This window comes from Melanostigma gelatinosum, assembly GCF_949748355.1.
Source record: "Melanostigma gelatinosum genome assembly, chromosome: 4".
In the NCBI taxonomy this organism is placed as follows: Eukaryota; Metazoa; Chordata; class Actinopteri; order Perciformes; family Zoarcidae; genus Melanostigma; species Melanostigma gelatinosum.
The window spans coordinates 10,346,361-10,360,699 of NC_136637.1; the positions used below are offsets into that span (position 1 = coordinate 10,346,361).

General features: G+C 44.0%; 1 protein-coding gene across 1 annotated transcript in view; it reads right to left on the reverse strand.

The window, feature by feature from the left end:
- The window catches only part of ptprsa (protein tyrosine phosphatase receptor type Sa), a 165,063-nt gene that overhangs the window by 112,896 nt on the left and 37,828 nt on the right, over nucleotides 1–14,339 (reverse strand). The window contains exons 2-3 of the mRNA XM_079266720.1: nucleotides 12,771–13,001; nucleotides 628–773 (exon numbers count right to left, since the gene is read on the reverse strand). Of these exons, the coding sequence (XP_079122846.1) occupies nucleotides 628–773; nucleotides 12,771–12,867 (243 nt within the window). The 5' untranslated portion in view covers nucleotides 12,868–13,001. The remainder of the gene's footprint in view (nucleotides 1–627; nucleotides 774–12,770; nucleotides 13,002–14,339) is intronic.

Below are 14,339 nucleotides of genomic sequence, written 5' to 3' on the forward strand. Positions count from 1 at the left end.
TTTTTTTGCTTTTTTAGCCCCCCCCCTCCCCTGTGGTTGTCTTCATGCTGCAGTGTGTGCATGTCTATCTCTGTGCGCCGCCGACGTTAACGAAAGCAACTTTTTAATTAAGAGACACTGAGCATCAATCAAGACTTTTTAGAGATGCCATCTGGGACGCCTGCCGAGAACTGAACAACAAACATCATGAATAAGGCACACACACACACACACACACACACACACACACACACACATGCATTCACACAGACAGGGCGGTTTGCAGAAAAATAACCAGTGCTGGAAACAAGAAAGTGACAACTGAGACAAAGTCAGTCAAGTGCAAAGAGGACAGAGAGGGAGGAATGGGAGGGCTCTGCATTGCGTTACTGGGCAACTGCAGCCACTGATGGACCGACACATGGCCAAGACATCAGAGAGGCCAGTCCGTGAAAACTATTTGTGAAAACCGTGGGTGTAGAAAGCAAACTAACTGCAAAAAGAGACTGTGCTTGTAATGTGAAAAGTAGTGCAGGGCAGCGTTTAGTGTTGCATGACAATTCAGTGACGTGGTACGGGACAGCGGCAACGAAGTTGCCCTCCTCACCCGTAGAGTACAGCGGCGATCAGCAGGGCTCGTTGACTCACCTCTATACGCTGGGAGTTGACCTTCTTGCCCTTCTTGTTCCAGCTAACCCTCGGCTTGGGGTCGCCTGTCGCCTGGCACACAAAGGAGACCACGCCCCCCGAGACGCCAATCTGGTCAACGGGAATTTTAGTGAACCGTGGTGCTGCTGGGGGGGAGACAAGGACGGACAGAAAGAGAGAGAAAGACATTAGCACACGCCATGAGACGAGTTGTCGCTACCGCAGTTGTTAATACACTTCCGAAAAGGCAGACGACCAAATGTCTATTTCGACACACGGATACGAGTGCGCCCCTTTGTAATGTCACGCAATCCCACACGTTCCTCTCTCCGAGCTCCTCTGCATCTTATTCTCACTCTGCACCCACACACACTGTTCTTCAGCAGAGCCAAGTCTTGGATATGTAATGGGAGACAGCCGGGTTCAGCTTTGGAGAGACACAAAACAAATAGACAGACAAACAAACAGACCGACATGCTCACCATCTATCCATAGCGACCTATCGACATCAAATCAAGAGTCGCACCGGTTGCTTTTTTTAACCACTGGACCACCTGAATCACCCCCTGCAGCACCACACGTAGGTTGATATAAAGACGAGTGGCCTTCCTCATCTAGTACCGCAGTTTCAGTGCTGTGTAATGCTGTGTGTAAATCATGACGCTGTGAATTTATATGTCGAGCGTGTGCCACGGTGCTGATGGTTAGCAGCTCAAAGATCTCTCCATAGGGAGAATGGAATATGAATATTATCAGCACAGGAGCAAACTCTAAGAAAAGGGCTCGAGGAAGATGAGGCAACGCATGTGGGGTTTTGTTTTTATTTTAAATTATTCAAACAGTTCGACTTTTGCTGTTTGAGAGAGTATTTCGCTGACAAACCCACAATAATTGGTTCAATTCTCACTTGGACTACGACAAAATGTTTGCAGGCATAGAACTGAGACCCTTTGTTTCAACTGTCCATCAAAAAAAGCAAGTCGTGTTGGTGCCTTTGGTGCAGATTTTTTCGCTCATGTCTTGGTTGCAGAGGGTTCAAAACAACAAGCCTGATAGAAATAGAGAGAAAAGAAACAGATCCTCCAGGGGAACTCGTTAAATTGGAATCATACAGATATGTGAGGATGATCAAACGGCTAGCGCATAACGTCAAATTAATAATTAAGGGACCACAGGCCGACACCAGTCTCCAGGCACTACTAAACACATATGAAGGAGAGTTCCTGCATGTATTATTGAGTAAGGAGAGATAGAGAGTGGCTATTTAGAGAGAACGAGGCAAAAATAAATCGTGTAGGACAAGGGAAATGAAAAGAAGAAGGGCGAGTGTACTGCTTCAGGAAAGCGGAGGCACCGCATGCAAAGTTCATCTCACCGCCCCCGACTAACAAGCCAAATATCCCTGACGCAAACATTACACCAGCATACACAAACTGGTTTAACTAGCGGTCGGCGGCTAGTTAATCTCAAAGGCAGTGTTCACAATGTCCTCTACCAGCTGGAGTAGAAGAGGATTTCTAAAGGATGAGTGCCGACGCACGTCACAACAAACACCAACATGTGTTTCTGCCCTGCTTACAAGCGTGAGACACACTTAACCTTGATTTTACGACTTTAGATGATTGTGATTGCAAGATTATCACTGAAAGCAAGAATATGTGCTATCCGTGGTCAAATGAACGAAAATAAATGCTGTAGTTTTGATTTTTCAGACTCTGGTCAGCAGCTATAGAGTTATTTCTATCTTGCTTATATTTTTGTCCACTTGGATAATTTGGGGCATAAGCAGCTCTAGGGGTAGAGTGTGACACTAACTACGCTGCCAGGATTAAAAGCATTACTCCCACTCTGCACACAGCATTTCAATTAAAGTGCTAACTTCATTGCATTTGTGGATTGAACGGTCATGTGATAAAACATCATCCTGATTGGCTGTGCGTGTTGGACACTGAGAGACAACATGCTGAGCTTAAGGATGAAACTCTTCAACTTCAAAAGCACTGCTGGCAATCATTTTGGTTGGAAATATTGATTCCTCGCCCTCTCATGGTCAAATGAAAGAGTACATGTCTTGGCTCCCTCAAATATGACTCTGCATCTGTTCAAAAATAAGCCGACGATTTAAGATAGAAGGATGATTTTCTAAATCCTCATTCTAAAAGAATAATCTAATCTACAAGAGCCCAGTTTTGATAATGACATGTAATGGCAGTGATAATAACAATATTAATAACAATTGGACATAAGGAATGATGATCTTCCAAACATGTCCAGCATTGGAGCATTGGCTGAAGAGGTTGTTCTCAACCTGTTGCATATTGTTTAAATGCACCATGAACAAAACTGACATTCTGCCAAGATTATACACGTCACAGATTACCCACCAAATTAAAGATGGAGAGTCCAACATAAATCATCTTCTCTATATTTTACAGGCGTATATATGATGGAGGTTGTGTAGGGGGATGATCTGCCCACTGCCCATGTGAAGGAGTGGGCCTCCTTTATTTGTCCGTTGAAAACAATGGTCCCTTTTAGCATTTTTCAATCTCAATTTCCAATCTGAAACTGCACAACACAGCTTTACACAACACAGCTCCTCTGCAGTTGACCTCCCGTTACAATGTGCCCTCTGTTGAGACAGAGAAGGGATTTACACAGAGCAGGCCTGTGGCAGTGGTTCTGCTGAAGGCCAGCGCTCTTTGATTCGTTCTCCCTTGGACCATTCGACATTTCCACCCAGTCGCCTTCTTCCCTCTTCTTCCCTCTTGCTTCACAGGATGAGGGAGATGTACAATGAACGCACCAGCCCGCACGTCAGTCTGGATTTAACTCCTGACATATCCAGGATTTTCTCATAATCGACTGTTTTCAACGTGACTTCGGGAAGGTTTGAAGAAAGCTGGGGGGGGCTACCAGAAAAAAAAAGTCAAATATAGGGGTTGTCGGAGAGGAGGAGGTGGGAGGTCAGTGGAAAAGAGAAAGCTAGAAGAGCAGAGGAGGTGACAGGAGGACCAGGGACTAGAATATATGATGTAAAGCGGGAGGGCAGGACAGAACGTGTAGAATATATCATCAATCGGAAACTTTTAAAAAGTGTTCTCCTTTCTTCTGCATCGAGTTTCACAACAATTCTAACACCTCCTTATAGAAGAGGATTTTCACACACTTCATACATACTGCCCGAGTGCATTTTGAAAAATGATCACCTCTACTGTCCTTTAAACTATGCATGGCTTCCTGTTATCTCTGCACAATATGTTCAGTGGGTATTTATCTTATGTTGTCCCTTTTCACACAGACTATTAAAGTGGCGTCGACTCTCCTGGAAACCATAAAATGACACATAATTATATAAAAGAAGTACCGTTTCAGGTCTGCTGGCTCTCTCTCTCTCTCACACTCACTTGCGTGCTCTTTCTGATGTATTCTTTTTTTTACACTAGTCAGGTAGTCAGTTTAATATTTTTCCACGTCATGAACATTATTTAACTTCCAATAAACCCAGGTTGGGTAAATGGCCCATGAATGTCTACTATAGCGCAATTACTACAGGCATGCAGTGTGTGGTTGTGTGAACTCTGACGAGCGTAATTAACCTTTTTCTTTTTTTCTTTTCAATTTTCATCGGCTGTGTGCCTCTGGGATTCTGCTGGCAGTTACCATTGACTTTCACTTTTCTGGAATTTGAACCTTGGTGCGTAGTCAGTAATTGCAGGTTAGAAAAGGTTGAGTCGCATCAGGGTTGAAGTGCTTAAAAAAAAAGTCCCAATAATGGGTGATGGCATAGACCACACCTTATTATTATTACAGGCTCATTCACAACGTCCCATGCATTGTGTGTAGATTCAGGATCTACATCATGGGCAACAGCAGTGGACACACACTGGCTGTTGTAGGGAATCAAACATGTGGCTTTCCTGTTTAAGGACCGCCTCTGTAATGTGCAGTATCAATATAACATATTAATTTCATATGTCAGTCCCCTGCTAAAATCACCTAAAATGAACTTGAGCAACAATGCTGTTAATCCCTATATTTCAGTCCAGTGGTCGATACTCTTTCGTGCTACCGTGCTGAGAAATGTTTCCCATAAAACATGTAGTGCTGCTCTCCCCTACACATGTGATGTGGTAAGGTTTAGGGTTAGTAACTTTGCGATGGACTATCTAGTTGACTTCATCTGAAATAAGTATTATATACAATCTGATTTTGAAGCTGGCAGCCTTCTTTATTTACAGTAATTGTATCATTACCTGAATCATTTTTGGTAATAACGCTACCTTTAGCCCCTTTAATCATCTGTAGATCTACTGCGTAAAAGTAGATAATAAGTCAAAGATGTACAATTTAAAGTGTAAATCCATTCAATATATTCCATTCTCCATGACTGTAAAACCTCCTCTGCTTCTTGTGCACATAAACCCACGGCACAGAGGTTGGATTCCCACCGGTGCCGCCTATTTTAACAATGTACACTATTCGTTTGCTGTAAGGTACCTTGTGTAAAAGTCTCCATCAAACAGTGTGCGTTATGTTAACATAGATGACATTGGAAGGACATGGCGCCTGCAGTGGCCATTTGTCCTTTCTACCTATGTATCTCTTTATTCCCCAAAGCTTCCCTCAGACAGACGGCGGTCCGGCACTGCCCAGATAAGCACACAAGACCCGTCCTTATCTGCCTGGCGGGGTAACATGGCCCGAGCCAAAATAACCAGCAATGGGGGCCCGGCTATCTTCACAAGGCCCCGAGAATAGAATAGATCCAGAAAAAACACAATTGGCCAGCACGAGGGGGGGGGGGGGGGAACCTCACACTGTGCACACAGACGCTTGTTAAGCTAATACAGATACCACCTGCTACTGGCCGCCACCTCTGTTGGACCTGATAACACCGGCACTGTGATTATAGAGTGGTGGAAAGTGGGAGGTGGGTATATGTGAATATGAGACAGCTCCATTTACACTTCCTTTTTGTTGTCGTGTGGGAGAGGGGGAGTAAGAGGAGGGATGGAGCTGGTTTTATGACTAATACAGTAATTGACGGAGAAAAGCTTCTTGGGTCATAAATAGGAGCCATTATCTGCCAAATTAGCAAAGTGGGAGACAAAATGATGCACGGCCATTTCGTGATTTGCAGGAAAAGGCAGAGAATTGGGAAAAGGCACTCTCCATCTTGCTACAAATGGGTATCTTTTCACATCACAGAGAGACCTGTTCTGCAGCAATGTCTGAAGAGAATGTTTGGTGCTATTATTAGTGGCGACACTACAAGCAAACTAATTACACTTTCTCCTGCCACTCACAAGGAAGTCTGGGAAGAGGCTGTGGTCAGCTTGATGATGCAGATGAAAATTATATCAATTTATTATTTTTTTTTTACTATTGTAAGTTAAAAGCGTCATCCCACTCTGCTGCCTCTGTGTTCCATAATCTTTTTTAGTACGTTTACAAAGTGGATAACAGGAATATGAACGACTTAAAGTTGATTTACTCATTCATTCTGACTGAGATTAAACTTCATTTTCATATTAGTGAAACAGCAGACACATGACACACACACACACACACGGCAGGGAAAAACAAGAACAGCCAATGACTGAACGGGGGAGCGATTTGGCATCCCGACATGTTTTCCTTCTTTTTCATTGTCCACTAAGTCTAATTGGAACTTTGGACATTTTCTCCTGATTTAACATGATTTACTTTGAGTCATCTCTAAACATTCTACGGTCATTGTTCAGCAGTAAAATATCAAGTCAAATGGACTCGCAGTGCAGAGAGATGTTGCTGATGTTGAACTCCAGCGATGTGGACCTCTGAGGTGTAGAGATTTAACCAGCTTGCAGTATCCGCCCAAGAGCTATCCAAAAGACTCAGCAGGCCGCCAAACTGCTAGAGCTGCCTGTCCGTCAGTCCTGGACCTGACTTGAAACCCTAGCAGCCTTTATCAGCACACACACAGACACAGGTATACTCATGGAGGGTTAGAGGGATGGAGGGATGACAGACAGAAAGAGAGAGAGAGAGAGAGATAGATGTGAGTTCACGTCGATGCATTAAACAGCACGTTTAACGCAACATACGTACGAACAGATTTGCGCACCGTCTCTCTCTCGATCACACACACCCTACGAGCCTAAACAACCGAGTCCAATCAATCAGGACCAATTCTCACAGGCTGCCTGCAGCAAGCGCCATCGCCATGGAAACCAAGCCTTTACTCTAGAGCCGTCATGCTTTGTCTTGTCTGGAGGTTTTCACACGCAATCACTGCCAACATAGACCAGCAGACTCTAGCAAAAAAACATTTGAACCAGGCGAGACAGAGAGAAAGGAGAGAAGAAGAAGTTGGTCTGTCTGTCGCCAATTTGTGATGGGAACATTTCTGCTGGTGAGGTGTGGATTTCTGAAAGTGCTTGAGTGTGTGTTTGATAAGATGATGTACGCTCTGCCGAATGAAGCTAGAATCCCCACCTCACTGTTGTGTGTCTCTGCCAACCGGACATGTTGCGGTTCAAATCCATGACTTTTGACCACCGAATCACTGCAACGTTGAGTTCAAGTGGACGTTTGTGCCAGATTTGAGGAAGAGTTCACAAGTTTCACAAGAGTGGGTCGGACGTGAGGTCACAATCACCTTTGACCACCACAATGTAATCAGTTCATCCTCAAGTCCAAGTGGGACCATCCATCCGATTCATTCTCCGAACTGGACAATCAGAAAACATATTGCCTTCCGGCCACGGCTGTTGCTGGCGCGGAAGCAAAAAATGACTAAACTCAAGTAATCTCAGCTGTAGCCATATTCCACAGGGGCCGTGTTTGGGTCAGGCTCCATTCCTGTGTAACCCTTACTTTGGATGTGCAAGCTTAGTTGATGAAACAGTTGCTTTTCCAATTAAAATAGAAGGAAGAAAGGCTAATTGAGATTTGCTCTTGGGGCAGCTGGGGGGGGTGCCAAGCAGTTGTGGATGTAATGTTTCACAAAGCGAGTTTGTGCCGCCTTGACTGTACAGGCAGTTCCCACAGTGGAAAATTGTCCATCTCATCTTGTGTCAAATAGTGTCTTAAAATGATATTTTATCTTCAACGATTGAATAAAGATGTAGGATTCTTTTTACATGTTTGAATAGAATTCAAGTTGTTTTATTTCATGGAACAAATATCATCTTGAAACTAGTGGAAAGGCGTAACTTGAAAGCATCATCTCATCTTTCACGACAATTCTCAAAGCAATTGATTTCCACTGCCAAGAAACAAACTTAATGTGACTTCATTAGTGAATGTATTCACTGGAGAAAACAGATTCCACTGCTCATAGTACATGCAATGAGTAAAGATGTGATGTTTTTGTGCAAACCTTTCCCCATTGCATCATACAGTGTGCCATCTATGTTGACTGCACTCTAAGCAAACTCGCAGGGCTCGGGCTTTGCGGTCCATTAGGGACTTGTGGCAGGATGTGGAAACCCAGTATGAAATAACTTCTGGAGTATTAGTACCCAGAGGTGAAAAACTTTGCCCGACCACACTGCTGTCACAGCGAAGCTGCATTTCTAAAAAAAAGAGTAGCAAACTCGTAATATGCACAAATTGGTCCCATTGAAACCATTGTTGAAGGCTTAAGAAAAAAGTGAAACGCACTAAGTATCCTTCCACCCATTGGAAAAAAATAGGCTCAATTCCTCAGGGCGAGGGAAGGGAAATTAAGCTTAAGTGTGTGTCTGATTTGAAAATGGCCACAGAGCACACACAGAGGAGGTGGAATGGGAACAATTGTGTGTCAGTTAGAGACTCACTTGAGACAATTGACACTTGTTGGCACATTAAATGAAGAGGAAACCTCCAATTGCCCAATGTGTTGTAGGTCAGATCAAAACAAAAGGACGGGAATAATGAAAACAGAGAGACCAAACAATCATCTATCTCTCCACTGAAAATAAAGCACAAATAAAAAAGCATGCAGGACATTTGTATTCAAATCCAGGTCATGCTATGTACAAGGAGAGGTATCCACCTGTGCAGTCTGAGAAGGAAGCTATGAAAAAGCATCGGCGCAACAGTCAGGCATCGAGGAATATCTTTCTTTGAGAGGGGGTTTCAAAAACCTTTGAAGATCTAAACTTCTTCATCAAAGCATTGAAGGCATTACAATTTTAAAAGCCACCTTGGTGGTGTGTTGGATTCCTCGCTGCTGGAAGAAGAAGAAGAAAAAAAGAAAAAGCAGCGCGATAGCGCCTTTCACGTATGTCAATCACTCGTATTGTTCTGTCAAACTACTGGGGCATAAAGGAGAGATGATGGCAAGAAAAGAAGCGATTTAAAGATCACCCGCCATGTGGCTGCAAGTTTGGAGGAAAGCTATTTGATCCATCGGTACTGACAAAAACTGTGCTATTGGAGGTATAGCTCAATAAAGTACATTACGTTTGTTGTCAACACCGTTGGGTCGTTTTGTGCGGTAAACATGTTTACACGTCCAGCAAGCGAGCACTGTGACCTCACGTGCACCGTCAGCTCACATCAGAGAACTGGTGACTTTAAAGAGTTTAAGATCTTTCCAAAGGACACTTAACAAGCAGGAAAGATTGTTTCTTGCCCCAGTGAATCAAATTGTGTTGTACCATTTGTAAGTGTACAGCAACCAACAACAACTCTGAGGATGTAGACGGTGCCAACAGGCTACTCGAGGCAGGGATTGATGCCTGTAACTCAGTTACAAATGAACTTGTTTTCTTCTCATTCGAGAGAAAAACAGTCCATGGAGTAAAGCATGGGGCCAAGCATTCAAACAGCAGGGTGCACACAACATTGAATTTGACAGAATTAACTTGACAGCGTTGGCTCAAACTGAATTTGACTGGAAAGTATAACAGTAAGGGAGGGAGAGGGAAAGACGAGAGAGAAATTGAGAGTAACAAGGAGAGAGAAACAGAGAGGCACTGGGAACAAGAACGAGAAAATAACGGCTCCACTAAGGGGCTTCATTTTATTTTTTTAAATTGGCAGCTTCAAAGGAATATAAATAATTGAACACCCTCACCCCACCACTGTGGGTTCTGGCCAATTACTATTAGGAGTACTTTGCCAAGAATGCTACTGTTGAGACCTCAGAAAGGCCAAAAGAAAGAAGGGAGAAGGTACACTGACGTGAAAAGCCAGAAAGAACGCTGACAACTAACGTTATCTTCCCGGACAAAAACAGAAATCTGAATACTGACAAATATTATAAGATAGAGACATTCAAAGCTCGGGTGGGCATGTTTTGTTTTTTGTTGTTGTTATATCTGTTGAAATCATCCCGACAGCAATCAATCAATCAAATACTATGACAAAAAAGGAAAAACACCTGGTATATTTGGCTGTCGCAGGACTGCAATAAGCCCATCCAATTATTTAATGTGGCCAAAATGGAATTATTGGCCGGGATGCCTGCCTGTCTACTGTCTGTCTACCTGCATGTATTCTTGCTGGTTTTGTCCAATGAAAATATTTCTTTCCCTCCTGTGTGTGTGTGTGTGTGTGTGTGTGTGTGTGTGTGTGTGTGTGTGTGTGTGTGTGTGTGTGTGTGTGTGTGTGTGTGTGTGTGTGTGTGTGTCAACCACTGTTTTATGTGCAGGAAACTGCTGTGCATGCCATGTATGAATATTACACAACAACACAATTACTTTCGGGTTTTCTCATCAAATGAATGCACAACAGTGCCATTTATTAACATGTACAAATATAGATCTTCTACCTACACACACACACACACACACATACACACATTTCATGCAAACATGCAGACAAATACAGACATACACACACAGACAGGCAGCGAAGTATTATTAAGGTTTGAGGTGGCAGGATTTATTGTGGCATCTTTCTTTCTCTTTTGATTAAAAATGTCTCCTTCTCGCTGTGATTTATGAGTTTAAATGGAAGGGAATGGAGGGCAGCGAGAGAGGCAGGGATGACATCATGCTTTCAGCTGGTGTTTTCTGCAAAACAAGGTTGGCATCCACTGCGTGCGTGGGTGTGTGTATGCGTGTGAGAAGGAGAAAGTGTTGATACGAAGTGGGGGTCAGTGTCTCTGTCCCCTCCCCCAGTCCTCTCGGTCCACCTGGTGGATAATTGGATAACTGCACCCCTGGGCTGTGCGTGTGTGTGTGTGTGTGTGTGTGTGTGTGTGTGTAAGAGAGTGGAGCTAATCTCCTTCAAAGATGAAGCAGAGTGCACTGAATGCCATTCAAACCAGAGTGAGCAAACAGAGTCTGTGAAACAGTTCAGGTGGAGGAGAAAAAAAATTACCTGAAAGAGAAGAACATGCAACAAACTGCCTTCGTATGCAACACGCCAAGAGATGGAGCTTTTGCACCTTTGCTTTTCCTTTTAGTCTGAACATGAGCGTGTGGCCTTGCGGTCGGCGAGACAGAAAAGGCAAAAGGGAAGGGAACAAAGACATCTGTTTGACATCTGTCTTGAGTGCAATTTCAAATGTTTTCAGCCAGCTGAGCTGAAAGATACTCAAATTATGCTACCAGACACTCAAACCGCCAGGCAATCAAGGGCAGACAGCTCCGTTGCAACGTGAGAAAAATCAAGTCCTCCTCGTGATATCTTGAACTACCCGAGGTCACACTCAGCGAAATGTCATAAACTCAGGCAAACGAAACGACAGAGAGAGAGAGAGAGAGAGAGAGAGAGAGAGAGAGAGAGAGAGGGAACAAGAAGAAAAAATATGCATTTACCTCGCAAATGACCGAAGACAGAAAAATCTAGCATGACTCAACTTCCACAAGATTTGGGTTGCGGCATAAAGACTGTGGAGCAGTATGCCTAAACTGTCACATCTGCTGAATAACATTTTTAAGTGCCATTTTGAGACAGATTTATATTCTCCTGCTGACATTTCTTTTTATGGATTCTGTCTCATTGCTTGGATCGTCCTCATTTCATTATGTCTTTGCAGTCTCAATCAAGTTTTGCAATTTGTTCGAAGCGGAATGTAGCTTCTTGTGTTTTTGCTAATTTGCATGCACACATTAACGTGTATACCTGCTCCACTTGTGAAAAAGCACTTTGGTCCAAACCTCGTTTGTTATTTAACTGCTGTGTGAAGACACTTGAGTTAGAACTAGTTAATCCAGCTGCCTCTCCCCCGTTGTTGTGACTTTTTGAGGGATGCACAGACAGAGAGGCGGAGGATAATGAGATTAGATCCAATCAAAATGAGACAAGGTCATAGCTCAGTCTTTCCTTCGACACAAACAAAAACACATTCAGACATACACACATTCACCACGTCACACATGCTCTCAGAAACACACCTACACACACACACACACACACACACACACATAAAGGATTTACAAACAATGAAACCCAAGGGGGAGCCTCCCCACCTCGCCATCACTCTTGTTCTATTTCTCTGCAGAGCCTCCTCTTGCTTTGTTTCCTTAATGCTGCTCTAAGCCCATCTTAACAGGGAAATGGTGCAGAACAAATCCTAAGCAGGAGTTGACAGGGTGGGATCAGAGACGATGACGTTCCTCTGCGACTGACATGGGAAGTTATGGAGGACAATTTATGCAGACAGGAATCATGTCTTCAGGTGTTCATATTTTTGAAACAGCCATGATTTCAAAAAAAAAAATGCTCAGGTGGTGCTGATCTGTATCACTGAAAAATCTGATATCGGGAAAAATCCAATGTTCAGTCTTTTCAACAGCGGACTGTCTGTCAACAGCTACAGAACCATACAAACACTAATGTGCAGGTAAGATCAGCGCTTCAAGTGAAATTCTTACTTTCTTTGGCTGAGGCAGAGGCATCCGATAAACAACATACCTTTTGCGGATGAGGACAGCCTCTCCAAGATGAGACATCAACAATTTGAGATACATGCCTTACGTGCCTTTACACGCTCGCCAAAGGCAAACTCAAAAGGGCAGTATCAAAAAGCAGCTGAAGAATCTCTGAGAAAGGCTTGAGTGTATATGTCAACGCTTTGTTTATTCACCATCTTCCACCTCTGTGCAATACTCCCCGTTTCTAACCCCGCGCATCAGAACGGTGGACCTCTAAAGGGCGCTACAGGGGAAGGCTGAGGAGTTATCAGCGGCAGCGTGGCTATTCGGTGTCTTGATACTCACATATGGCGTGGGAGCTGGTGAGCAGCAGCGATAGCAGCAGAGTGGCGACGGGCAGCAGGAGTGGCAAGGAGAGGCGAGGAGCACCGCCGTCGGCCATCTTGGCTCCGGTAGGGAGGGGGGGCGGGGGGGCAGGGAGGGGCGGGGCGGGACTGATCCTTGACCCGGCCGGAGAGCCGAGGCCCCCGACTGCGCAGGGAAGGTTGGGGTCGTCACGCGGGACGGCTTGGCACTCTGCAGAGGAAAGAAAGAGAAGGAAAATTAGACGTTGGATAAAAACACAGACTAGGGCACGGAGCGTGTCACAACAGCATTGCTGGTGACAATTAAATGGAAGTGATAGGGTGGAAGCCCAAACCCTGTAACCTCCCTATCTCTCAACCAGCCTCCTCTCACGTCCCTTAATTAGCAGGGGAGTCACTGTTTTCTGTCTTTTTTTTTCTCTTTCCTAATCGCAGGATCTTGTCGTTATTTGCTTATCTCATTGCCTTGTAATTACACAGACACCCAATGATATTCCAGGCACCGTCTCTTTGTTTTAGTCAAATTGCCATTAATCCTCCAAGCTGCACAAAAGTGATAGGGACTCCTCCCACCTCACACACACACACATACACCTACACACATCTCATTGATATGTCTGGCGCAGCATACAGCCACCACCAAGTGGTTATACATGCTCTTTAATTAAAAAATAGGTGAATAAAGAGCCAAGGAAAGAAAGAAGTGAGCGATCAATGGCACGAATGTAATGAGTTTGTCAATTTCTTGACAAAAGATTGCCGTCTGTGTCAGCAATCAAGCTGTAAACACAAAAGTGTTCCTTCTCGTGGGACCCAGATGTCAGGAGCCAGGTCCAAGCACCTCTGTCAGCATCTGATCTGCTTTAGTGTCCTTGTGCAAGACACTAAACTCCTCTCAGCTACAGGGATGCTACCACTCAGCTGAGCCCAGAGGAAGGGTGAGGGTGACTCTCTAGAAGTGAGATTAATTACCTGCACACTGGGTGGTTAACAGGGTACTATACAGTACAAACTGTGCAGACAGTGTGCAGTTCATTGCAGATGCCCTAAAGCAGGGCAACCTAAAGGTTAAGGTGATATTCTGCCTGCGCAGGTTTACGGTTTGGATCCACGAAACAGCCACTTTCAAACTATCTCTGAATACTTCAGAATATCCTTATCGGCTTACCGGCAAGTGTTTTGTCAATGGCTGAAATGTGAACTGAATGTACTTTTAAAATAGCATAGCTATATATATATATATATATATATATATACTGACAGTTACAAATCCATCATCATTTAGATGCAAACAGGATCAGAAGTATGTGAGACAGACAACTTTACAGGCAAACGATTCCAATGGAATAGCAGAATATACAGTCATAATATAAACTACCTCACTAACACCATTACCTATACATAAATACACATTGTAATGTTAATAGTATCATGTTATGTGGAGTAGAAATCAAGGCAACTTTGACGAACCCACTATCATGGCCGACAACAGCGCTAGCAGGCGAGACAACCACAGCTAATTGCGGCGTAACCGAGGCGGATACAAGCC